The 27,368-nt window shown below is 42.2% G+C and overlaps 1 protein-coding gene across 1 annotated transcript; it reads left to right on the top strand.

The window, feature by feature from the left end:
- The first annotated feature begins 269 nt into the window (after positions 1-269).
- Positions 270-21,706, top strand: LOC137380868 (cytochrome P450 26C1-like). The gene is made up of 7 exons (XM_068053277.1): positions 270-473; positions 1,608-1,832; positions 2,133-2,408; positions 3,218-3,373; positions 16,766-17,159; positions 17,205-17,416; positions 21,338-21,706. The coding sequence occupies exons 1-7, from the start codon at positions 270-272 to the stop codon at positions 21,704-21,706; spliced, it is 1,836 nt and encodes a 611-aa protein (XP_067909378.1).
- The last annotated feature ends 5,662 nt before the right edge of the window (positions 21,707-27,368 follow it).

The raw sequence follows: 27,368 nt of genomic DNA, 5'->3' as shown, positions 1-27,368 counted from the left end.
TATGAGGGGGTTGAATTGTTTCTGTTTTTCTTTTTGTGTGTAGGACCCGCGCGGAGACTCACCGAACTGAGGGTTTTGGGCATCTCATTGCTTGTCACGGTATTGCCCAGATATTCGGGGAGAAAACTGTGTCCCAGTCTGCTTTAAAAGAACTCTTATCGAGACTAAATTCACGGCGGAGATATTTATTTTTTTTAAAAAGCAGGGAATTCTCTACTGTGTGAAAAGATAGCGCTGGGCTCTGGAAATCCAGCAGCCGGCTGCTGGCCATGTTCCTGCTCGAGGTTTACTACCTGTCGGCGCTGGCTACTGCTCTCACCTCTCTGCTCTCGCTGCTGCTCCTGCTCGCCGTATCCCGACAACTGTGGACCCTCGGCTGGAATGTGACCAGAGACAGGGGCAACAAGCTGCCGCTTCCCAAGGGCTCAATGGGCTGGCCACTGCTAGGAGAGACGCTGCACTGGATGGTGCAGGTACAGAGCAGAAGACAGCTGTTGGAAGTCAGCAGTGTCATACTGCAAGTTAAACATTTATACCGGGAGGCAATGTGTCACGCTAGTTGATTATTTTCTCTCTCCTGGGAATAACCTGGCGAATAACCTGGCTATTCTATTTTGCGACTGCAAATGGAGCGACCTGAAATAATCAGTGTTTTTTTGCCAACGAGTTTGTATTTATTCTGATAAAACGGGAGGCGCCCCAGCAAGGCAGTGTGCTCACCTATTAGTTGACTCTCTGATTTATATGTTCCTCAGACAGGTGGGGGACACAGTAGCTGCTCCCAGTAAAGTCGAGTTGTGCCTTTTTTTTTAGGTGGCCTTTATACCCCAGGCCCCTTTTATATTTTTCACATCGAGGGGGCCTTTAGTTGGCAGGATGTTTCCACACGTTACTGTCACAATCTGAGCTCTCTGCGCGGTCACACAAGCCCTTGTTTTAAATGCGTTTGTTTTTTAATTTTTCGTAAACGACGCGCGGAAGGAAATACTTCGCCATGTTACAATGTTTGGTATTGAACGTGGCTCGAGAAAGCAAAACATCCTCATAAATCCGCTAAAGATCCGGACTGTGTTATCAGATTATAACCACTTGTTTTATAGTAAAAGGAAAATATTGATTGGAGAGTATTCACACAAGAATACTTAATTATACAAACAGAGCAGGGAATGCTTAGAGAGCAGTAACGAGTACTGAAAGTATAATATCTGCACGGGAAACTGCCATAATCCAGCTTTGTTTCAATGTTGTGGAAAGCAGAGCACCCCCTCCCCTCCCCCACCCCCGGAAAGGTGAAAACACTCGGTTTGATATTGGAAAAAAAGGCGCATCTCACCTAGCAGAAATTCCAGCTAATTCCACACTCTGGTGTGCCCCAGAAAATGGTCTCGCTATTTAGACACGTTAATTAAACAGGGGTTGGCGAACATGATCAATATCAGATCTATTACCCACCAGGGTATGGGTGGGAGGGGAAGAGGGAGACTGGCTGCATTACTGCTCTAATCTCGAGTACTTTGACATGACATTAGTAGCTGGGATTCAGACTGTGCCCCTAACGCTGGACATGGAGCCAGCTCTCAGTTCTCAGTGACTACTTCTCTCGGCAGGGTTCCAATTTCCACGCTTCAAGGAGAGAAAAATATGGAAACGTCTTCAAAACGCACCTCTTGGGAAGGCCGGTGATCCGAGTGACAGGTGCGGAGAATATCCGGAAGATCCTGCTGGGAGAGCACAGCCTGGTGAGCGCTCAGTGGCCCCACAGCACTAGGATCCTCCTGGGCTTCAACACACTGGCCAACTCCATCGGGGAGCTGCACCGCCAGAGAAGGAGAGTAAGTACCGAACCATTCATTGCTTCCTTGGGGAGGGAAGGGGAATCTCTTTTGATAACAGGAGATTGCAATGAGTTTATGGGATGTTCGCAGGGCAGGGTTAAACATCCAAATAGCGGAGCCTCAGTTAACAGAATCGAAGCAAATGTTGAGTCTGTTGAACGTGGCGCGGGCGGTTCATGTATTTGGAAACATGCTGATCTTAAAGCATTTAACATTTGACAGTGAGCAGGAAAGGTCTGTGTGTGGGGAAGGCAAGGAATGAATAACCGCCTTTCTCTGTTCCAATTCTCATTGTAGGTGCTGGCCCGGGTGTTCAGTCACTCCGCTCTGGACAGCTACATTCCTGGCATCCAGCAGCTGGTTCGCAGCCGGGTCCGGGCATGGTGCGGGGAGCCGGGGCCCGTCGCCGTCTACCCTGCCACCAAAGCGCTGACTTTCTGCATCGCCATCCGGATCCTGCTCGGTCTCCGAGCGGCGGATCAGCAACTCGACCGTCTCTCCAGCATCTTCGAGCAGCTGATGGAAAATATCTTCTCGCTGCCTTTGGACATCCCGTTCAGCGGTCTGCGGAAGGTAAGGTCCGAGCCCGTCTTTGCCATCCATATCCTGCCCGGTGCAGTCTCTTCACCCGCCCCTTTCCTCTCTTTACCTAAAATAGCTTGAGACTTTTATCTCTAATGTTTTCTTCCTACTGTAAAACTCAACAATAGACATGTAGAAGTAGTTGGACAATTGGCCTGTTCAGTGCTGTGTGTTTCACAGACTATCAGTCTTGTAACCTAACAATCAACTCCTCTCTCCCACAGACCAGTCGTGGATCTGTGCTTCATTCCAACCTCCAGCAAGGTTGGCTGAAGTCTGATCCTATCAGACGTTATTTTATTTTCCAGCAGAGGTAATGTGCTCCATTTTAAAGAAGGTTTTGGGCCGCTTCAGCTGAAAAGCAAGAAGTATTGGTGTTTATAAATCTTAAAGTTGCCAGTATTTTCTGTTTTGTATTGTAGGAAGTTTCCAAACCTTCCGAACTCGGGCTTTTAGCTTCACGCAGAACTTTGAATTTAAACTTTTCCAAAAGTTTTATACTTTTGTATAATTGTGTCCACGCAACTATATATTAAATAACATTGGCTTTTCAGAAAAAAGACCATTCCTCTCAAGTAGGTTGATTGTTGTACAGAACACTCATTCTGTTTGAATGCTGCAACTCAAAAGGGAAAGTATCAGATTCAAACCAGAATTATCTAATGGTGCAGCTTCTTTTTAAATCCGAGACTGACGGCCGCATTCAATCCAGTTATCAGACAGTATGGTCTCTATTAGTTTTCAATATAAAGTGAACTCAAACTGAGACCATTCTAAGTGTAGCTTTTTTTTCTAAATAGGGCATCAGAGCACGTAACGCACTGCACGAATACCTGGAAAAAGCGATCACAGAAAAACTACAGAAAAACAGCCCAGGTGCCTACCCCGATGCATTGGATTTTATGCTGAATAGTGCAAGGGAGAACGGAAAGGAGCTGAGCCTCCAGGAATTGAAGGTAATCGGATCCCGACTCTCAATGCATTTATTCCTTTCATCTTCCATCCTCTTTGCAGTCTTGCTTTCTAATTTCACCATCTGTTTTTATTATCGTCAAATTCTCCTCATTGCTTTCAGAGTAAAGAGAATTATGAACCTTAACTCACACACATTTGAATCTCTGATCTGCAAGTTCAAACTGTAGGGAGCAGCGCGAAGACAGATGGTTTAAACCTAGGTGTATAGAAATAGTGGTCTGACTGATTTTTGCGATTGTGCATTTTCTGAACACATACACTGCCGCTAACTGTCTCGGGGTAACTTCACACACTGCCTTTAGGGTTGCAGCAAAATGGTTCCCATTCCATGGCAATGCTTAACGGCTCACGTTAAATCGAATCCATCTGCCGGCACCAACAGTTGACCCCCACCCCCAGCATTGGGTGTTTGAACTGGGCTGTAAACATGATCTTCCAACGGCCAATCAGCAGCGTTGTAAAAAAATTTAATTATGTCCGAAACCTTTCTCCAATTGACTGTCCCTCCTGGCAATAATGGTAAAACTATGGTTAATAGCTCCAAAAGGCATGTCCTCTCTCCATTGTGAGTCATCACTCAAACCTTTAGTCCGCGAATGGGGTTTGGAAATACAGTGTGAATGTGTATTTTCAGACCACACCAGCTGCACTGTTGGTTCCAGCAAGATCGTAACCTTTTTATATTAACTGCCTGGAACTCATCTGCTCATAGCATAGGCACAGCTCCTCTTTGTCATATAGTTAATGCAGATGATGGTGTCCAAGTGCTATTTAAATGAAATGAGCAAAATACCGTATGCTGGAAATCTGAAATGAAAACAGAAATTGCTGGAAATACTCAGCAGGTTTGGCAGCATCTGTGGAGTGAGAAAGAGTTAACATTTCAGTTCAATGATATTCCATCACAGGTACTGCCTGAGTATTTCCAGCATTTACTATTTAAATGAACTCTTCTGCATGTAAAGTCAGGTTGGCACGAAACTGGAGTTACACACTATGCAGTCAAATGCAAGGCGTGTGAGATTGCCTCTGCCCCAAGCTGCTTCTCTCTGTAGTCAGGTTGGTCCCTGATTCTGCATTCATACTGTACCTTTAGTATTGGTGCAAAGTGGGAACATTAGGATCTTCCCAGAAACTGCAGCAAAAATAGAGAGAGGACTGCAGATTCACTTCACTGATCAGTCATTGATATATACTTCTGAATAGAAAAATAATATATGACTCAGAAGATGACAATATTTTTCTTTATTCATTCATGGGATGTGGGCATGACTGGCTAGGCCAGCATTTATTGCCCATCCCTAATTGCCCTTGAGAAGGTGGTGGTGAGCTGCCTTCTTGAACCGCTGCAGTCCATGTGGGGTAGGTATACCCACAGTGCTGTTAGGAAGGGAGTTCCAGGATTTTGACCCAGATACAGTAAAGGAACGGTGATACTGTTCCAAGTCAGGATGGTGTGTGGCTTGAAGGGGAACTTGTAGGTGGTGGTGTTCCCATGCATTTGCTTCCCTTGTCCTTCTAGATGGTAGAGGTCGTGGGTTTGGAAGGTGCTGTCTAAGGAGCCTTGGTGCATTGCTGCAGTGCATCTTATAGATGGTACACTCTGCTGCCCTGTGCGTTGGTGGTGGAGAGATGCCAATCCAGTGGGCTGCTTTGTCCTAGATAGTGTCGAGCTGCTTGTGTTGTTGGAGTTGCACACATCCAGGCAAGTGCAGAGTATTCCATCACACTCCTGACTTTTGCCTTGTAGATTGTGGACAGGCTTTGGGGAGTCAGGAGGTGAGTTACTCGCCTCAGGATTCCTCGCCTCTGACCTGCTCTTGTAGCCATGGTATTTATATGGCTGCTCCAGTTCAGTTTCTGGCCAATGGTAGCCCCTAGGATGTTGATAGTAGGGGATTCAGCGATGGTAATGCCGTTGAATGTCAAGGGAAGATGGTTAGATTCTCTCTTGTTAGAGTTGGTCATTGCTTGGCACTTGTGTGGCGCAAATGTTACTTGCCACTTATCCACCTAAGCCTGGATGTTGTCCTGGTCTTGCTGCATTTCTACATGGACTGCTTCAGTGCCTGAGGAGTCATGAATGGTGCGGAACATTGTGCAATCATCAGTGAACATCCCCACTTCTGACCTTATGATTGAAGGAATGTCATTGATGAAGCAGCTGAAGATGTTTGGGCCTAGGACACTACCCTGAGGAACTCCAGCAGTGATGTCCTGGAGCTGAGATGATTGACCTTCAACAACCACAAACATCTCCTTTGAGCTAGGTACGACTCCAACCAGCTGAGAGTTTTCCCCCTGATTCCCATTGACTCCAGTTTTGCTAGGGCTGCTTGATGCCATACTCGGTCAAATGCTGCGTGATGTCAAGGGTAGTCACTCTCACCTCACCTCTTGAGTTCAGCTGTTTTGTCCATGTTTGAACCAAGGCTGCAATGAGGTCAGGAGCTGAGTGGCCCTTACGGAACCCACTGAGCATCACTGAGCAGGTTATTGCTAAACAAGTGCCGCTTTATAGCACTGTTGATGACACCTTCCATCACTTTACTGATGATTGAGAGTAGACTGATGGGGCAGTAATTGGCCGGGTTGAACTTGTCCTGCCTTTTGTGTACAGGACATACCTAAGCAATTTTCCACATTGCCAGTGTTGTAGCTGTTTATTCAATGTGTTTTGGTAGTTTAAATGTAATAACTCATGTAGTTGCACAGATCATGATAGAGTAAGATATATCTAGCCAGGCATTATAGAAATGTAACCCATTCTAGGTCTTACTAAATTGTAAGTGGGAGGTTCCAGGAATTTCTTGAAAATCATTTCAACTAGCTGTTTTTATTGATAATAAGAATTAAAAGAACTTGTATTTATTTATCTTCTAAATTAGACTTCCTATAGTGTGGAAATAGCAAAAATGAAAATGGTACTATAAATTGTGCCTGTGATAAGATCCTGCACCTCATTTGTTCTGGGAGAATTCTTTTTAATCTTACCCACTTTTCATCTGCGTTTTAGTTTGATGGGAGGGATGCAAAATAAAGGAAATCCCATTCAAACTACTTGCAAGTAACTAGACAGACCAACAATAATCAAAAGGACTTCATTCAGTCATCATTGGTACCTAATCAACATTTGATACTCACCATTACTGGAAATGTTTCTTGGTGTTATCCCAGCTCAGAGAGGGATTTGAATAAACCAACAAATTATTTTCCTACTGTACATAATTTTGATTTTACTGAATCTAAGGAAGCATTTACACAGCAAATATAGTGCCAATGTGAAGGGATTTCCATGTTGCTGTGATGTTAAATTTATAGTGTTGATCTGGATTATGGTCTGAGTGAATTGATGTGAAGCTCCCTGGTGGGACAATCTCACACTGCTGGGTTTAACAGTACATGTAAAGCCAATGCATTGTCAACCCTAGTTTGCAAGATACTCAGGCTGGAACCCTCTGGGCTCTTTTTAAACACATCTGATCTTAATTTAAAAGCCCAAGGGGTTATAGTGATTGAAACATTTCAATTTTTAATTGTTAAGAGAGATCTATACGTGTATGTATTCTGGGAGTGCAGCACTGATGCTCGAGAAGAATGATTAAGAGTTCCAGGCAGGGAAGAGTTCCAGGTGGATAGGAACCAGGCGATGTAAAAATGTTCTGCCTTGGGGTGCAGTTATACTGCTACTTTTGCATCAGTCCAAACCAGACTCCACATTGGAGTACTGTGAGATGTCCTCAGGGAGGCGGCTACACCCCTTTCTTTTGACAACACATGGCGTGTAACTCCAGAGTCTTGAGAAACTGGATTTGAGAAGTGTTTCAGGATCCCTGGGACCTGCTGGGCACTTTATAACTTAAGCCCTCTTTATTTTTGTAATACTCTGATAAAATGGATCCTCCTTCTGCACACTTTGTAGGACTTGATCCCTTTTTTTACCTATGTTGTTGGTACCAATATACCACGACAACTGGCTGCTCACCCTCCCCCCTCAGAATGCCCTACAGCTGTTCAGAGACATCCTTGACCCTTGCACCAGGGAGGCGATATACCAGCCTGGACTCTCTTTTGCGGCCACCTTATGGTTGAATTCCCTATCACTATAGCCCTGCCACTCTTCTTCCATCCCTCCTGTGCAGCAGAGCCACCCATGGTGCCAGGAACATGGCTATTGCTGCTTTCCCCTGAGCCATCTCTCCCAACAATATCCAAAGTGGTATATGTTAGAGAGCAGGATGGTCACAAGGGACTTGTGCACTACCTGCCTTCCTCTACTCTGCCTGGTGGTTACCCATTCCCTTTCTGTCTTTGCAACATTTGCCTGCGGTGTGACCACTTCGCTCAATGTGCCATCCACAATGGTTGCAGCATCGCAGATGCTCTACAGTGAATCCACCCGCAGCTCCAGCTCCGTAATGCGGGTAGCCAGTAGCTGCAGATGGATACACTTCCTGCACACATGGTCGTCAGGGACACTAGAAGCGTCCCTGATTTCCCACATAGCGCAGGAGGAGCATATCATGGGTGCGAGCTCTCCTGCCATGACTTACCTTTAGATTACTTAGTTACTCCCTTTAATTAAAAAATGCTAATTATTAGAATTGGAATTAGAATAGTTAGGTGCTTGATGGCCAGCACAGACACGATGGGCCAAAGGGCCTGTTTCTGTGCTGTATAACTCTATGACTCTATGACTTATAAAATGCTCTGTATGTTGTAAGTGATGCTGCAGATGATGGTGTCCAAATGGTATTTAAATGAAATGAACAAAATATTGTGTATGCTGGAAATCTGAAATGAAAACAGAAATTGCTGGAAATACTCAGGCAGTATCTGTGATGCAATATCATTGAACTGAAATGTTAACTCTTTCTCACTCCACAAATGCTGCCAAACCTGCTGAGTATTTCCAGCATTTACTATTTAAATGAACTCTTCTGCATGTAAAGTCAGGTTGGCACGAAACTGGAGTTACACACTATGCAGTCAAATGCAAGGCGTGTGAGATTGCCTCTGCCCCATGCTGCTTCTCTCTGTAGTCAGGTTGGTCCCTGATTCTGCATTCATACTGTACCTTTAGTATTGGTGCAAAGTGGGAACTAAAGCTACACTAAAACTGTAGTGTAAATGCACTATTTGTTTCCAGCTCACTATTGATAATGGTTTCATTGGAATTTATTCCACTGATGAATCAATAGAGTGAAGTTGGATTTGAACATTAGGATCTTCCCAGAAACTGCAGCAAAAATAGAGAGAGGACTGCAGATTCACTTCACTGATCAGTCATTAATATATACTTATGAATAAAAAAATAATATATAACTTGAAAGAAGACAATATTCCTGTTTACTCAATGTGTTTTGGTAGTTTAAATGTAATAACTCATGCAGTTGCACAGATCATGATAGAGTAAGAGATACCTAGCAAAGCATTATAGAAATTCATAGAGCTCTTTCTTAGCTGTCAGAATTGTCTTCAAAGCCAGTTACTGCAAACGAGAGACTGCTCCGCTCAAAGCAATTCTGTAGCTACCAATCTTAGATGTTAATCGCATTAAGGTAATTATTCTGTTAAAGTCAACACCAAGAACAATAGCATAAACTAAAAATGCAGACTCTGTACATGGGTACAAGTTGGTGCTTGCTGTCTCCACTACTCTTTGCTCTGGTGTTAGAGGCTCCTGCAGTGGAAATACAACTCAACCCTGACTCTGATGGAATGATTATACCAAATGCCAGTACTGTACTACTCCATTGTTTATCCTCCTTAAATTGGTACAAATAATCACAACACATTCTTTGGATATAAAATTCATTTTAATGCAATTAATGATAGGTGAACAAAATGGCTTCAATTCTAATTCCTCTTTCATTGGTCAGGCAAGGGATCTGTATATTTGAAAACTTCAGAATTCTTAATTTTTTTTTTACAATTGGCTCAATCCACAGATCCTTTCCACTATCAAAATAGATTGGATTTGGTGAGGCTAGTAATATATTGATTGGGTGGAAAAGTACTGCAAAGATGAACATTTTCCTTGGCTGTCCTGTTGTTCCAATACTTGCCCAACTGGGCTCTTTTGAGACAACTGCTGAACACAGCGAAATTTATTTAGAATTTATGGAAACTCCATATCAAGGCTGCTGCACTTTATTTACAAAGGAAATATGAATTGATCAAGTTCAGGTTCTGGGAAGTAATAGTTTCATACCTTAATCAAGTGTGAAATCAGTGCAATCTGTATGCATACTTGTTTTAATTTATTCTTAGGATGTAGGACTCGTGGCAAGACTGACATTTATTGTCCACCCCTAGTTGCCCTGAGAAGGTGGTGATGGGCGTTCTTTTTGAATCACTGAGCTGCTTGCTAGGCCACTTCAGAGGGCAGTTACGTGTTAAGGAGTGGGACTGGAATCAAATATAGGCCAGGTAAAGGACGTTAGCAAACCAGTTTTTACAACAATCAAACAACTTCATGAATCACTTTTACTGATATCAGCTTTTTATTTCCTTTGAGCAAATAATTAAATGGCATCAGCTGAACCAAATACAATTTTATAAGTTTCTTCAGCTTTGTTATTTTATTAAAATTGCAGTATTGTATTTGTATTCTCTCACAGACACAAAGAGCCACAATAGCTAATGTTTTCCAACACTTAGGCTAAAAACGGCTTCATTTAGCATAAAATAGACACAGGGACAGTAAGATTGAAGAAGGCATGTAGTTTCAGAAAGGACTTCTCCAAGGAGGAGGAACGGAAGAAGATGCAGGGTTGGTGCCAACACACTAACTCCCCATTGATAATTAGATAATAGCCAAGTTGTTATCAATTCTACATCTTTGTCGTGATTGTATTTATTCCACATATATTTTATCATGTCTGATTATTTGAGAGGAGTCTCTGATCCAGACCCTGTGATCCTCGCCTATTTTGTGCACTCAGGTTAGACCAGTGATTTATCCACCAGTGGCAAAAGGATCAGTCCTAAATTAACATGGGCTGCATAATAGGATTTTCACTATCCAACTTAATCAGCCAAATAATTTGACATATTGATACCGGTCATAACAAAATGATGCACGTTGATGTCTTGGAGAAATTCAGGTCCACTTCTAATGAAATAGAGATCAGAAGAAAAATCTTTTCTCTCAGACTTGTGGATTTCAGTTGAAGTTGTATCACTTAATTCCTTCAAAAAGAAGTTGAATAAGTATCTGACTGAAAATAGGAGTAGAGTCCATAGGGATAGTACAGAGATAACCTCTTTGATGGTATTATTTCCAGGCAAGGGAAAGGAAAGAACTGTTGCATTTGGAGGCAGCATTTTTGACTTCTATTTATCGATCAATAGTCCGGGGATTTATTTCATTAACTTTAAGGTTCATGAAGATTGAATGGATGGAGTAAAGACCATGATAGGATAGATTGTATATGGTCTGTGCAATATATGGCCTTGATGGGTCAAATGGCATTTTGACCATACTTTTTTGTATTCATTCATGGGATTATGGGTGTCACTGGCAAGCCCAGCATTTATTGCCCATTCAATTTGCCCTTGAACTGAGTGGCTTCGTAGGCCATTTAAGAGTCAACCACATTGCTATGGATCTGGAGTCACAGGAGGACAGCAGATAAACCAAATGGGTTTTTATTACAATTGGCAATAGTTTCATAGCTTTTAATTATAGATTTATTAACTGAATCCGAATTTCACCACCTGCCATGATGGGATTCAAACCCATGACCGCAGAGCATTAACCTGGGCTCTGCACCTAGTCTAGTGACATTACCACTACACCACTGTCTCTCCACCTCTTGTGTTAACAAATACTGCTTTTTGGTACAGCATGATGAAACGGAAGCAGATCATGTGCTCATACTTGTACCATATAATTTGGGTCCTATTGGTTAAATCATTTCAGGAAAGTAAACCTAATCTCAAAGCTAATGGCAGGATATCTGATGTAGTTAATATCCCATTGACCTTAAAATATATCAGGCAACAGATATGTCATCACATTGCATTTTCCTCTAGAAAAAAACTGAATATTAGTAAACTTAACTTTTCTCCTTATTCTGTTCATTTTCTCTTCTGATTTCTTTCATGTATTTTTTGACTATTGATGTTTCTTGTTAATTTTCAATGTCATATTTTGGATTGCACGGAGAATGTATTCCACTTGTTTTGTATCACTAGGAAATTCTTTTACAGAAAAACACATGTTTTGCTTCTTTACTGTGGGGTAAGGTAGTGATTACCTGAGCCATAGAGGCTAGAGGTGTTCAGATTCAATCTCCTCTTTGCATAGAGTTAGCTAATCTTGGTGAGGGACAGTGGGGTGTTAAAACTGGCCTTAAGACCTTCAGTTAGAGAGTTGTAAACTAGCCAGGGTTCCTGCTGTTTCATTTGCTATCAAATGAACCTGCTGGAAATATTTTATGTGATCATCAGAGAGAATAGATATAGGCTTAGATGAGGTGCCCATCCCAGTTGAATAGTTTGTTGTTGCTGACTGTCTAATATCATGCAGGACCCCCACCTGCCAAGAATGAGGCACATTAATTTCGCCACATGGACATTAAATTTCACATTGTTGCTGGGAAGAAGAGAAGGCCTGTGACAAGGAGTTGCTAGGCCCCTGGCTAGAAAGACATTTTTGCATATTAACAGACAGTGCTTGGAACAAAGGAACTATCCCGTGCTCCAAGACAATCCACAAGCAGACATGGTCAAACCAGTTAGTCACATGACAAACCTGCTTGGCAGTCTGGTTTTCTTTTTCTGAATTGTACAGTTTGAACTGAGAGCCTGCAGAAAGCTGTTTGCTCCTGGATTGAAAAGACCTCTCTTGGCTGGCTCGCCACAACCTCTCCTGTCTGCTCCCATCTCTTTCTCACGGAACTCCAAAACCCACTGAAGACACATGAACTCCAAGAGAGAAAAGTCTCCTACAGTAAACAAGGTTCAAGAAGAATACTGGGCCCCAACGAAAAGCAAGATCTACCTACAATCAAGGACTCTACAGCAAGCTCGAAGTACAGTAACAGAAAACCCTCTTCAGAGATTGCCTCAAACTTTTTCTACTTTATTTTTCTTCTGCTCTTTCTGTCCCTATCTGCATGTGTGTATTGCATATGCATGCTAGAATAGGTGTGTCATGTATCCATAGGCGTTAACTGAATTAGAGTTTAAGTTTAATAAATTTCAATCTTTCTTCTTTAATTCTAAGAAAGCTTGTGTGTGCTGGTTTCTTTGCATTATAATTGGAAAGCGGTGAACAACAATTCACCAAGGGGGAGCTAAAAACACCGTGTGTTTAAAATTAAACCCTGGTATAGTAAGACCAGGTGAAGGCTGAAAGGGAACCCTAGACCTCTTTCTCACCTGGCCGTACCACTAAGCTCAAACATGAACAGACGCTTGGAGAATGTAACAGAAGGTGATTGATCCCCATGGAACTGTATAGCAGCAAAGTATCTATGCCTCCAAGCAAGGAGAGGAAAAAACCAATGGGAAGAAGAGAGGAATAGAAAATATTGGGAGGACAGGACAACGGTGGGAGAATGGGGAAATATTTCAGACTTGTGACAGCCTTGTTTCTCTCTGCTGCTGTTTAATTTTCCCTTCCTGTGGATAAAATCTCCCTACAATATAAATGAGCTGGCTCTTAAAAGACCTGATGGCAATACTTGTAAAGAGCTGTTGATTTATCCCTCAACCAACACTCTATAATCCACAGATTATCTGGTCACTTTTCTCTTTACTATTTGTGGGATCTTGCTGTGCACAAATTGACTGCCACTTTTCCCTACATTATAATAGTGGCTACACTTCAGAAGACATTCATTGGCTAGGAAGCACTTTGGAACATCTTCAGGTTGTAAAAAGTGCTATATAAATGTCACTTTGTTCTTTCCTTCTTTCACTTCTGAATGAACATATGTTTTAGGGTTGATTTGAGGAACTCTACAAAGTGAGAACAGATCTGCATCATAGAGGTTCAAGGCTTTTTTAAGTGATACTTTATTGCATGCCTGCCAGTTCACTCTCCACATTTTCAACAACTTTCTGCCAGACTGCCACCCATGCCAGTCATCAGCTTACATTCAGTTTTTTATAATCTAGGTAAGGGACTTTCCAACATTAACTGCACATAAAGACTTTAGAATAGGGATTTTCCAGTAGTTACATGTAATAACATGAATGTTGTACAGTTACAAGTAAGTAATTTTTATTGATGATTTGAATGCTCAGAACTCAATGTAATAATTAATAAAATATTCTACAGTTAAACAAGCTAGCCGACCAATTATAACCAGAGCACCTATGAATACCTCTCTGCTACAAGCAATTCCCACCCAGTTCAATTTTTGTTTTACATAGTATACAGCTTCAAAACTTACCAAGCTGAGATGAGCCTCAGCACAGTCTAGAGTAGCTCAGCTAAACTCATTGTAATAGATGTGTAACCTATTTAATGGCATCAAATTGAATATGTAAATTAAGCTGTCTTTCATCTTTCAAGGGTTTAGCATTTTATCATCTGTGGTTTGTTCAGGAACAGCATAATCATTTATTTTTATGGAAGGTCAAATATAGTCACCAGTATATTAACCAAACATCAGTTTTAGGTGTTGATTGAGTACAAGTGGTACACAGCCCACCATTTAGCTGGTGGGTTAGGAAAAGCATCATTATATTAAATGATTTTCAGCATCTTGTTCCTGATGAATTATGAATGAAGAATGGCATTGTATTTTTTTTTTAAAATTATAAATCATACCAAAGATTTTGTAATTAGATAAAACCAGGATAAACTGATATCATCTGTTTCCAGTGCCCTATAGCAATCAGGGTAGTAATGGTATATTAAGCTACCTGAAAGTGCCTGTTAAGTGCAATTCAGAAATGATAACATCAACATTTACTATTGTATTGAATTACCATGGAGATTATGGCCTTATGCTCTGGTGTGCATCATTGCTATATGCATTTGCGCTAATGTTAAGATTTTGCTCACAATAAATTGAAATTTCCTGTTGAGTAGATGTTTAATGCTATTGTATGACACTTCTTCATCTACTAGCTGTGGCTCAGCTGGTAGCACTCTTGCCTCTGAATCAGAAGTTGTGGGATTAAGTCCCACTCCAGGACTTGAACATAAAAATCTAGGCTAATATCCTATGCAGTACTGAGGGAGTGCTACACTGTCAGAGAAGCCAGCTTTCAGATGAGACATTAAACCAAAGCCCCACATGCCCTGTCAGGTGGATGTAGAAGATCCCATGGCACTATTTCAAAGAAGACCAGGGGAGTTACCTCTCAATCAACATCACAAAAACAGATTAACTGGTCATTATCACATTGCTGTTTGTGGACGTTCACTGCATGTAAATTAGCTGCTGTGTTTCCTGCATTACAATAGTACTTCATTGGTTGTAAAGCACTTTGGGACATCCTAAGGTCATGAAAGGCGCTATATAAATGTAACTCTTTCTTTTACTATTTCAGTCACAATTTTAAAATAAACAAGTTAGTATCAAAATAGTGGACCGTGGGATTTCATACCAACATCTCAAACTTTTGACCGCTAATATCCCCAGTCATTTCTAATGCTTTGTATATATTATATGAAAGGTGTGTGGGAATATCAAAACTGGCTTTTCAAGATAGCGACCTCTGAGAAAGGAAAGCTCACCAGGCACAAGGAACATTAAAGATCCCATCACACTTGAAACTATCTTCATAAAGCCTGCACCTAAGAATAAATCAAGCTTTATTTTGCTTGTTGTGAAAATGGAATACATGAGGGTAGGGAACAAAGGAGTTAACATTTTAAATAAATTGAAAACCAAGGACAAGGGTGAGTACAAATCAGGAAGTAGTGATTGGGTTGGATGACACAGGTTTAAAAGCCTGAAGATTTTTACAGGCAGGCAAGTCTGAAGGAAGCCGGAAGTTCTATGGTTTTGAGTTACTGGGTAAGAATGATTTCCAGTAGGAGACTGCCGTGAATCTTGATTTAGATGTAGAGAGGAGGAAGTGGGTGTAAAATTAACAGAGTCATCCAGAGAAACGCTGGCCATAGTTGGGTCGATTAAACAGAGACAGGCAAGGTGGCAGAGAAGGACTAGAAGTGAAACAAAAAGAAAAAGTGCTGGAAACACTCAGCAAATCTGGCAGCATCTGTGGAGAGAGAAGCAAAGTTAACAGGTTGGTGACCTTTCATCAGAACTGGCAAAGGTTAGAAAAGAATTAGGTTTTAAGCAAGTGAAGGGGAGGCGGGTGGGGGAAGAGAACAAAGGGGAAGGTAGGGCTGGAGAGATTAAATAACAAAGCTAGAGGTGAGTCTGCCAATAATATTACACATCTGGTATCAGAGTGATGGGGTTTTGTGCTGCATTGATCCTTTCGAAAGATCGGAGACTATGTCTATGCAGGGTCCTATAGAAAAAGGTCTGCATTTGTACAGAACATCCCAAAGCATTTTACAGCCAATCAAGTACTTTTTGAACTGTAGTCTCTGTTGTAATGTAAGACGAGTGGCAGCCAATTTATGCACCGCAAGTTCCCAAAAACAGCAAGGTGATAATGACCAGATAATCTGTTTTAATAATGTTGTTTGGAGAATAATGGTTCGCCAAGACACAAGGAGAACTCCTCTGCCTATAGAAGCAGAAGTACACTGTTGCCTACACACAGAGATTCGGCACCAGTGGGGACACCGCGTGAAAGGGTTATGGTAAATAAAAACCAAACGCACTTTATTTTATTGCTGAACTTTAAAAAAAAATCTCAAGTGATCCACAGATCATCAACTGTTGATGAATCGGAACGGTGACAACTCCGTCAGCTCTTAATGGTTCGAGATTTCACGGATATTGGCGTGTCATGTGAGCTGAATGACCATGTATGGAACTCCGCCTTCCCTCCGTTGGCTGACCATTCTAACTGCGGCGTCCTGCTTGGAATAATAATCGAAGGACGGCATACAAGGCAGACTTCAATAAATAACTTCGTCATTCTGGAGCTGTTGAGTCTATTGGAATAAACAAGTCCTTGATGAACAGCCACTAACTACACTACTTAATATGGAGGCATTTCAATATTTGAGAGTAATACATTTATATTACAGAAGCACGTTTTAAAGGGGATTAAATGAACCTATTGAATCTCCTTTTACTTTGTACCGATTTATTTGTGTATTGTGTCAAGGTTTGGGCAATATTCCAAACGTGGGAAGGTTCAAAGATGGATTGTGCACGAAACCAGTGAATTGTTTCTGTGTTTGATCAGGTGTCTGCGGTGAAATGATATCTCTTTTACAGTCTGCCATTTATCTCAACACCTCTCTCTTATATCTCCAGGAATCTGCGGTTGAGTTGATCTTTGCTGCTTTCTCCACCACGGCGAGTGCCAGCACCTCCCTGGTGCTCCTGCTCCTCCAGCACGCTCAGGCCCTGGAGAAAATGAGGCAGGAGCTGGAACAGCACGGCATGATTCGTGATTGTCAATGCAATCGTCTCCTTACATCCCGGGACAAAGACGCTCCCCACAAGGACAGTTCGCGCTTCCTCTACACTGAGAACAAGGATGATCGCGGAACGGTAAACCGAGACAAACAGACTTGGGCTGAAGGGTGCCAGCCGTCTTTCACTCAAGAGAATTCCACCCGGGACAACGGCTGGCTTCAATCCGCTACCTCCACAGATAAACTGGTGCCGAATAAAGAGTGCCGACAAATCCGCATCAACCAAGACAGTACAATCCAGGGTAAAGAGTACTTTGCGTCCTTGGTCACCGGAGATAGAGAGTTCCCGGACGCCGTGTCCCCCGAGGAGACAGTGAGAGAGAATGAGACGAGTCAGACGTGCCGGGATTGCGATTGTCACCGCTACCTGAGCCTGGACACACTCAGCCGCCTGCGCTATCTCGACTGTGTGGTCAAGGAGGTGCTGAGGCTACTGCCCCCAGTCTCGGGAGGCTACAGGACGGCGCTACAAACCTTTGAGCTGAACGTAAGTAGCACTCAACGCAGTGAAAGGAGAGTTTCCATCCCGCCAGAAATGATCCAATCGGAATGGTACAGCACAGGAGACCATTCAGCCCATCGTGCCTGTGCCTGCTCTTTGAAAGAGCTGTCCAATTAGTCCCTCTCCCCATAGCCCCGCAAGTGTTGCCTTTTCGAGTATTTATCCAATTCCCTTTTGAATGTTTCTATTGAATCTACCTCCACCGCCCTTTCAGTGTATTCCAGGTCAGAACTATTCACCAATTAACAACAATTCTCTTCACCGTCCATCTGCATCCTGCCAATTACCCCAAATGTAACTGTCCTTCTAAAAGCATTTTTGTTCGCAAATAATCCAGAATAACTACACCAAGCGAATGTGTGCAATGTATCATTCAGTTTAATTGCAACTACTGTCGCCAACTATTTTAATTTCAGTCCTATTTAGCCTTATCCGCTTTCCCCACCACCAGCTCTCTCCCCGCAAGAATCAGAGGCGGTTCCGGTCCATTGGGACTGGGGCGGGGGAGACAGAGCGGGGCGAACAGTGGAACTGAAACGGGAAAAGGGAGGTGAATGAAGCTAAAACAAGGAGCTGAAGAAGAATACGTTTAAACATGTCAGTCTGCTCGAGGTATCTTAACCCCGAACATGAACGGAAAGCGTGGCCGTGCCAGTTAAAATACAGGAATGTTATATTTTTAAGAGTTTACCTTGATAAATATCCAAATCCACTGTCAGAGCATTTCCTCGCAACGTGTAGAAAAAGAGGGATCCCGGCGAAAATCTATCATAGCGACCCTAGATTTGGCCTCATGTCATAAATATAGCGAAATATCCCCTACCCGGTTCTTGGGGACGCAGACACCGCAACAAATTCCTCGGGACATTATCAGCTATTTAAACAATACTCAGAAATACACACCATAGGTTCTCGCGCTGGCCCACCACAATTTCGGCGAATGAACCGCGGAAACCCCGGCGAGTCGTATTGCGAAGGATGCCTCTCAGGAGGTACCTGCTGTCTGGCAAGGATTTAACCCCTTCTTTTCAGTTTCCTGATGACTATCCAGGGAATGATGGTGAGGCAGCAGGGTAGATATTGATCCAAGATGACCCACATGGTCATGTAAATTAGAATTGAGTTGACCTTCTGTAATGGACTCAAATCTGATATTGAGTCAGGTAGCCCACAGTCCTCCAGGATGCTAATGATGTTTGAGCAACAAATCTAACTCCTTAAAACAAAAGCAAAATACTGCGTGTGCTGGAAATGCTGAGTGCTAATGGAAGGTCATCGACCTGAAACATTAACCCTGTTTCCATCTCCACAGATGTTGCCTGACCTGTTCAGATCTTCTAGCATTTGCAATTGTTAACTCTAAGTGGGATCAGGGCATGTAGATGTGTCAGTGGGGTATAGGATTCTTTCCACTCATCTCTATTAACCTGTCAAGCTCAGCCAATGAGTAAGGTGGTCCTAGCTGGTCAAATAAGGAAAGAGTGACAATGTTCTGATCTGGTAAACTCCACATCTTAAACTCAAGTGGTATTCTAGTGCATAGTTGCGAGTCACTGCTTGACATTGCCAACCTGCACACAAACTATTTCGGCTTAGGTACGTCGGATCTGCCCATGTAGGTACAATGTCCTTTCAAAATGCCCAACATCTTCATCTGATTACATGTACAATATTTAAAATCCATTCGCCAGACACGCAGAGCTCACCCGCGGCATTATTTATTGTCATTTTCTTATAAAAATAGTTAATTCCCTCTACCTTGCAATAATGGCCCAGTTGTAGTAAGTCATGCAGAATGCCTCAGGTTCGTTTCCACCTGATCTGAATCAGTTGTTTTCAGCCAGAGTAATTGTAGGGGTGCTCCAATTGGCCGAGGCATCTCAAGGACGGGGACTGGGAAATGGAAGTCCACGCGCCAATTCCTAGTTCATAATGGAGTCATTCTGCTGGAAATATGGAAATTGAGTGAGAACAAGATCGAGCTGGGTAGTAATGGTCCATATGATCAAAACGCTTGACATTGTCTAGACTGATATGTGGAATAGTCACTTTGGTGAGGTACCAGAAGTTGCTTCATACTGTTGAACTGCACTCTAGCAGGAGTCAATGTTTTCTGGAGTGGAGAGAGAGATAAGGGAAGAACATTGGTTAAGAAATAATCATTATCAAACATAAATGGGATTGCCCTTGACCTAGTGCTGGAGGAAACACTCAATCTCCATCCCCACAACTGAGCAGTCATTTTGAAAACATGATCGATCTCCGCCCTGCTGAAACCATAATCCATCACCTCAAGCTTGACCTCTCCTCTAATACTTTTCTTGAAGGCTTTCCCTCTTCCACAATTTACAACTCATTCAGAATGCAATAGGCCTCATCCTTGCCTCCACACAGTCCTGCAGTCATAATCCCCTTTTCTTGGCAAGCTCCACTGGTTCCCCATGCCCCAACTGATTGACCTCCCGATTCTTCCACGCCTCCCTCCAATTATTGCTTAGTGATCTCCTCTAACATTGATCATTACACACATACCCTTAACCTCTCTGACTCATTCCTTTTTCCATGCTTGCTTCCCGCACCCTACTGTTATGACCAGGTGAGAAAGAGGTCTAGGGTTCCCTTTCAGCCTTCACCTGGTCTTACTGTAACAGGGTTTAATTTTAAACACACCGTGTTTTTAGCTGCCCCTTGGTGGATCCTTGTTCACTGCTTACCAATTACAAGGCGAAGAAACCAGCACAAACAGGCTTTCTTACGTTTAAAGAAGAAAAGTCAAAATTTATGAAACTCAAACTCTAATTTGGTTAACACCTATGGATACAGGCCGCGCCTCACGCTAGCATGCAAATGCAATACACACATGCAAATGGAGACAGAAAAGAGCAGAAAAAATAAAGTGGAAAGGTTTGAGGCAATATCCGAAGAGGAGTTGTTACAGTTCTTTGAGCTCACTGTAGAGTCCTTGATTGTAGGTAGATCTTACTTTTTGTTGGGGCTCAGTATTCTTCTTAAAGCTTGTTCACTTTAGGAGACTTTTTTCTCTTGGGGTTCATGTGTCTTCAGTGGATTCAGAGGCTTGTGAGAAAGAGTGATGGGAGCAGACAGGAGAGATCTTCTCAGTCCAGGAGCAAAAAGACTTTTTGCACAAACTGTTTGTACAAATTCAAAAAACGCAGGTTGTCCAGCAGGTTAGTCATGTGACTAGCTGGTTTGACCTTGTCCCGTTTGTGTATTGGCCATCTTAGCAGTCAAGCTGGAATGCGAGCTCCCCCACCTTCAACGTCCGGTGATCAAAAGTCCATTGTGGGTTGAATGTGTCAGGGAATGGCTGCTTTGTCCTTCCAAACACTGTCTCTTAATATGCAAACGTCGTTCCAGCCACGGCTGATCTGTTTAACAAGTCCTTTCTTCACTCCAGTAACAGTTTAAAATCAATGTTCATGACAAAAATCATGTACCTCATTCTTGGCAGGTGGGAGCCTAGCATGACACCACCATAAGTGGGCACTTTTTCAGCCGCTGTGCGCCTGCAGTCTAGAACTGACTGGTCAATAGCCTCAACCTCTCCACCTCTTTCCCAGCTTTTAAAACGGTACTGTTGCCCACTCCACTTTCCCCAAACCTTCAGCTACGTGTCCTTGTTTTCCTTTGACCTGTAAAACGCTTTGAAAGGTCTGTCGTTCACAGGTTAACTGTCTTCATCTGTCCTCAATAACTGCTGGTTAGGAGCTTAAAAGGGACCCGGGCAGGAATTGTAATGAAATGCTATTTGCAAATAAAGCAAGAAGTCACCGTATGTTAGCGTTTATTTGGATGTACGGTTCAAGTTTTTGAGTTATAGTTATTGATTTTAAATGAAATAACTCAACCCTCAGTTGCAACTAAGCTGCTTTGTCTGATTCCCAGGGATGCCAGATTCCCAAAGGCTGGAATATTATATACAGCATTCGTGACACACAAGAGACGGCTGCCGTCTATCTGAACCCGGAGACTTTCGATCCTGATCGGTTTGGACCTGAGCGTGACGAGAGCAAAGCGGGGAGATTCAATTATTTACCTTTCGGAGGTGGCGTTCGGAGTTGTATAGGAAAAGAACTGGCGCAAGTGATCCTCAAAATCCTGGCGATTGAACTGACCAGCAAAGCGCGCTGGGAGCTGGCCAGCACCGCCTACCCCAAGATGCAAACTGTCCCGGTTGTGTACCCTGTCGATGGGCTGAAGGTTCGGTTTCATCGCGTGGATGGAAAAGGGAATGGTGTTCCCATGAAAGAATGACAAATATAACAAGACAAAGCGAAATGCATCGCAGTCTGCGGGTGGGAGTTGGCTGGTGCTCACTTACCGTGACTTCAAACAACAAGGTCAATTCTATGCCAGACTATTTTTCACGAAAGGTAAATGCCAATCGCTTAGTGTTGAGTGGCACCAAAGTTCGCTAAAATGCCCACAGCCAACTCTTTTTGATTCCAGGTGTTACCGAACCTTTACATTGGTTCTTCCAATAATTCAAGAATAACATTTGAAAACTGGGATCCCATAGAAACCATCGCAAAACACTGTATTTAATCTATGCACTTAAACATCAGAATATATTGGTCTTCTGAAAGTAGAGTTACGAACTAAAGACCAGATTCGCAGTTTTCCAATACAATTATTGATCAACTGGCTAATAGCTTGAGAATGAATTCCTCTTCACTTTGAAATTCGGTGTTTCTGCTGGGTTTTACCGCGGAAAGGGGTGGTTATAAAATCGCGGACTTTACCATGTTACCCTTTTTTTGGTCAGTTTGAAGAATGTATGTCGGTTATTTCTTCAAACAGCAGAAAAGGGGTTAATGGATATTGTATTCAAAATGAAGTGTGAGCCGCCTTTTGGACAGTGGGTGTCGCTCGGGTCGGATTTTAACAGCTCCATCTATTAGTGAAACGGTATTCTGTGAAGCCAAGGTTGGATACGCGGGAGGAACAGGATTGTTGAGTGAGGATTATGAATGGGGAGCGAGGTGGAGAGGACTGTGTGAGGATTGTGAATGGGGAGCAGGATAGTAAGGTTAGAGGATGGTCTGTGTAAGGATTATGAAAGTGGTGAAGAGCAAGCGAGACAGGCGGACGTGCATTACATTTAAAACCAGCCGCAGCATTGAACGGAATTCAGGTTTCAAGCACATATAATAATCTTTGATCCTTTTAGAACAATGAAAGGACTGTTAGCTAATACATGGGCCAGTATATATGTACAGCACCCAACAAACTAAACTAATAGATATGGCGGAAAATTGCCAAATGGTGTCACCAAGCATCACTGGGGATCTGAGTTACTTAGTTTTTGTTTAACTCCTACTTACAGGAATTGTTTCACTGTCACGTATTCTCCATTGAACGTCGGGCAGATTATCCTGTTCACAGTTCCCAAACGATAAATATGATTCTCAGCTTGGGCAGTTGTAAATGCAGACCTACCTGTATTATGTATGATAAATCGTCACGTGTTATTAAAGTCTTTTTGACATGTGTGGTAGCTTCCCCTTTTCACATATTGTGACAATGTGGTTGTAATGTTGCAAATGCTGTCGATGTGTGTTGTGAGATTTCATGAATAAATGTAAAAGAATAGAAACACATTTTTAAAAGCGCTGCTTGAGATCCTGTCGGGACAAAGCATTGCAGTTTTCATATTGTATGCCAAATCTTTTGTTCGGAACCAGAGATGTTGCTTTCTATTTACAAAATGGAGACTAGTTTCATTTCAAACGTAATGGAATGGTACTGATGGTACTGTGTGAACTCTGATAGGAGACATTAAAACCGATAGTTAAGGTGGATGAAACGGTTGTCCCTTTGTGTTGGTTTTTGTATCTGAAATTGTGCGAACACATTATAGCCGCAACCTACATCTCATTCGCTCGCTGAACGGTAAAAGCCCTTTATGAATAGAACCCTCACTTTCTCGAGTGAATGCAACTTGTCTATTTTCCCATTTTCCTCTTCCTGTAAACAGCAGCCTTCTGTTGCCGTAGTCAAGTGAGGGATATTCATCCGGAAGCCGAGGCACCCAGTGTCATGAGATATAACCGCCCACGACACACCCGGCCCACGCAGCTGGAGAATGCATCCCAATGCAGAGGTAGCCCTCCACTGAAATCAACTCTCTCCCTTCAATGCAATAAAATAGCACTCAATTATGGACCGACCCCTAACTCTGAAATAAAAACAAGAAATGCTGGAAATACTCAGCAGGTCTGGCAGCATCTGTGGAGAGAGAAGCAGAGTTAACGTTTCAGGTCAGTGACCCTTCTTCAGAACTGGCAAATATGAGAAATGTAAAAGGTTGTAAGCAAGAAAAGTGGGGGTGGGGCAAGAGATAACAAAGGAGAAGGTGTAGCCAGGACGAGGTCACAGAATAGCTGACCAGAAGGTCATGGAGCAAAGATATGTTAATGGTGTGTTGAAAGACAAAGCATTAGTACAGAAAGGGTGTTAACGGACTGAAAATTGAACAGCCGCAAGTACAAACATGAAAAAAGTGGGTAAGCAAACTGAACAAACTAAGATGAAATAAAATAAACACAAAAAATATTTAAAAAGGAAAAATAACTGAAAATAAAAGTAAAATGGGGAGGGGGGGAGGGGCGTCATGCTCTGAAATTATTGAACTCAACGTTCAGTCTGGCAGCCTGTAGTGTGCCTAATCGGTAAATGAGATGCTGTTTCTCGAGCTTGCGTTGATGTTCACTGGAACACTGAACCTATGCCAGCGTTCAACCACACGTCTAACGCTCATCTGAGAGTTTTTACTTAATTCCGCTGACAGAACATTTTGCAGGGGGAAGGGTGGAGTTCTTTCATGAGACCATTGGACTCTGGAAGGTATCTCAGCCAAGCTTGGCCCTGTCCCGATTCTAGTTATGCATAAGTACACTTTCAGGCAGGGTTTACTGGATGTTGACTGAGTTTTCTCCTCCCTCGCCCGGGGACAGATTGAAAATAAAGTCACTGGCGAAATTCGGCCAGTCCCACACAGGCTCTCATCGAAAGCGTTACTTGCAATTCCATAGGACGTTTACGCCACATGCATCTGCCCAACAAGCGTGGGCATGTTACGAAAGTGCAAGAATCAAACTTACAGTGAGGTTATTGTATTTGCTTTGATTGCTATCTGATTTATTATAAAATTCCACGATATTTTAGTGACGGATGAAAAAGTAGCACCGCTTTAATCTCATTTACTGTGATTTGTCTGGGACTTCAGTTTTGTTGCTGCAATAATATATTTGTTTAATTTTTGTGACTGACATTCTTGATGTTATCTGACATTCATTGTTTAAATTATGCATCAGTGTAAGAAATCGCCGAGTTTTATAACCATTTCAAAGATTTGTAGTCCACATGTTTCCTTATACTTTAGAAGCTACAACATCAGTACTGTTAAATGTGCTTCACATTTGTTGTCGTTAATTGACCTGTATCTTTTGGTGCTGGAATTGTTTTTCTTTGATACACCTTCGTAAATAATGAAATATTAATGTCACTTAAAGTAATTAAATGAGGGAAATTATCTTTTGAGCGTACAACTTAGTTTTTGCTGAGATTTGTCAGACATTTCCACAAATCTTCATTTTGAACAACTAGTGAAGTATGCGAATCATTAACTTCCTGTTAAATGTCACATTTTATTCCCTATAATTGATCTTTCACATTCCATGCGTGATCCTGGACGGTGATTGTTGAACAATTGGATGGTGGGGAATTCGCCTTTTAAAGTCACCATTGGAACTATAACACACTTTTCTCGAAATACAGATCATACATCGTTCTCTTTTTCCAGGTGTATTTTAGATTTTAAAATAAAAAGGGCCAATAACATTTTATAGTTCTCTAAACAAACAAATTCGCCGCTTGCAGTCTTGAGCGTATACAATGCTGAAAACTGCAGAAAATGTGATTATCTTTACAGGACACAAACAGAATTAAATAATTGGCCTACGCTTCCATACATTCAGCCAGCAATCACTAATACCTGGATGGACGGGCTGTCTTACGGGGAAAGATTGGACAGGCTAGGCTTGTATCCGCTGGAGTTTAGAAGAGTAAGAGGTGACTTGATTGAAACATAAGACCCTGAGGGGTCTTAACAGTGTGCATGTGGAAAGGATGTTTCCCCTTGTGGGAGAATCTAGAACTAGGGGTCAATGTTCAAAAATAAGGGGTCGCCCATTTAAGACAGAGATAAGGAGAAATTTTTTCTCTCAGAGGGTCGTGAGTCTTTGGAATTCTCTTCCTCAAAAGGCGGTGGAAGCAGAGTCTTTGAATAGTTTTAAGGCAGCGGTAAATAGATTCTTGATAAGCAAGCGGGTGGAAGATTATCGGAAGTAGGTGGAAATGTGAAGTAATCAGTTCAGCCATAAAATTATTGAATGGAGGAGCAGGCTCGAAGGGCCGAGTGGCCTACTCCTGCTCCTAATTCGTATGTTCTCACATTATAAAACGACATCCAAGAGACATTAATCTAGAATTTGGATACTTCTAACTTGTAGATAATCAGACAGCAACCGTTACCTTTTAATATATAATTAGACCATTTGCAATCATCAAAAGATTGTAATTTAGTTAAAATGTATCACACTGTCAAACAAGAGAACAATAATTCTGGGTACTGCCTGTGTGGAGTTTGCAAGTTCTCCCTGTGTCTGCGTGGGTTTCCTCTGGGTGCTCCGGTTTCCTCCCACAGCCAAAAGACTTGCAGGTTGGTAGGTAAATTGGCCATTATAAATTGTCCCTAGTATAGGTAGGTGATAGGGAAATATAGGGACAGGTGGGGATGTGGTAGGAATATGGGATTAGTGTAGGATTAGTATAAATGGGTGGTTGATGGTCGGCACAGACTCGGTGGGCCGAAGGGCCTGTTTCAGTGCTGTATCTCTAAACTATACTAAACTAAAAAATAAGTTTTATGTTTTCTTTAAAGTGGTACTTAACAAAGTTATCGCTAATCCTTCTATTCACAGTAGTATTAAAATTGTGTTTGGAATTAAAGACAGATCTTGTATTTATATTTCACGACCTGCGGATGTCCTAACGCCCTTTGCAGCCAATGAAATACTTTTGACTTGCATTCACTGTTGCAACGACGGGAAAAACAGCAACCAACTTGCGCACAGCAAAATCCTACAAATGTCAAAAATGAAATACATGACCAGATAATTTGTTTTCTTTTAGTGATGCTCGTTGAGGGATAAGTATTGGCCAGGATACCAGGTAGATCTCCCCTGAGCTTCTTCAAATAGTGTCATGATATATTTGACATCATTCAGCCTAGCACTGGAATGTCACCCTCGATTATGTGCTGGAGTGTCTAGAGTGGGGCTTGGAACCAAGAACTTTTTGACTGAGGTGAGAATGCTAGTAGACAAATAACGTTGCGAAATTAGTGCAATAAAGGCTTTTCGATTGAAACTTCCCTTTCCATTTGTGATACAGTGCAGTAATAAACCATCAGCGAGAACATAAATATAAAACCCTGAACATGTCATTTCAAGTTCCAAAGCTGACACCTGTCACTGAACAGGAGCTCAAGAATTTGCCGATAGCATACTGTAAAGAACATTCCGTAAAATGTGAACTATGACGGAGCTTTAAGAAGGGCTCAATGGATATCGGACTAACACTGGATGCATTTCTTAAATTAGGGGACAAAACAAACATCTTAACCACTGATATATCAACGTGACGACTTCTCGTATGGAGGGCTGCCACGAAACAAAAGGAGGGCTTGCTTTACTTATTATTACTTTCACAAATAAGTGTTAAAATTGCATTTTACGGGTCAGAAAACTTGGTGGGTAATGGAGAGATGTTTTCTCAGGTACTTTCTGATATTTATTGTCTCTGGCTTCGGTTAGTTTGGTATTGTAGACCTTGTTTGTCCGACTAGTGTACA

Source organism: Heterodontus francisci, chromosome 20, assembly GCF_036365525.1.
Source record: "Heterodontus francisci isolate sHetFra1 chromosome 20, sHetFra1.hap1, whole genome shotgun sequence".
Taxonomy (NCBI): Eukaryota; Metazoa; Chordata; class Chondrichthyes; order Heterodontiformes; family Heterodontidae; genus Heterodontus; species Heterodontus francisci.
This window is presented reverse-complemented; position numbering and strand designations above follow the sequence as displayed.

Excerpts from the sequence above, each read along its gene's own strand:
- LOC137380868 (XM_068053277.1), top strand. The coding sequence starts at position 270 with ATGTTCCTGCTCGAGGTTTACTACCTGTCGGCGCTGGCTACTGCTCTC. Across the intron at positions 474-1,607 it reads CGCTGCACTGGATGGTGCAG|GGTTCCAATTTCCACGCTTC; the intron begins GTACAGAGCAGA and ends TTCTCTCGGCAG. Across the intron at positions 2,409-3,217 it reads CGTTCAGCGGTCTGCGGAAG|GGCATCAGAGCACGTAACGC; the intron begins GTAAGGTCCGAG and ends TTTTCTAAATAG.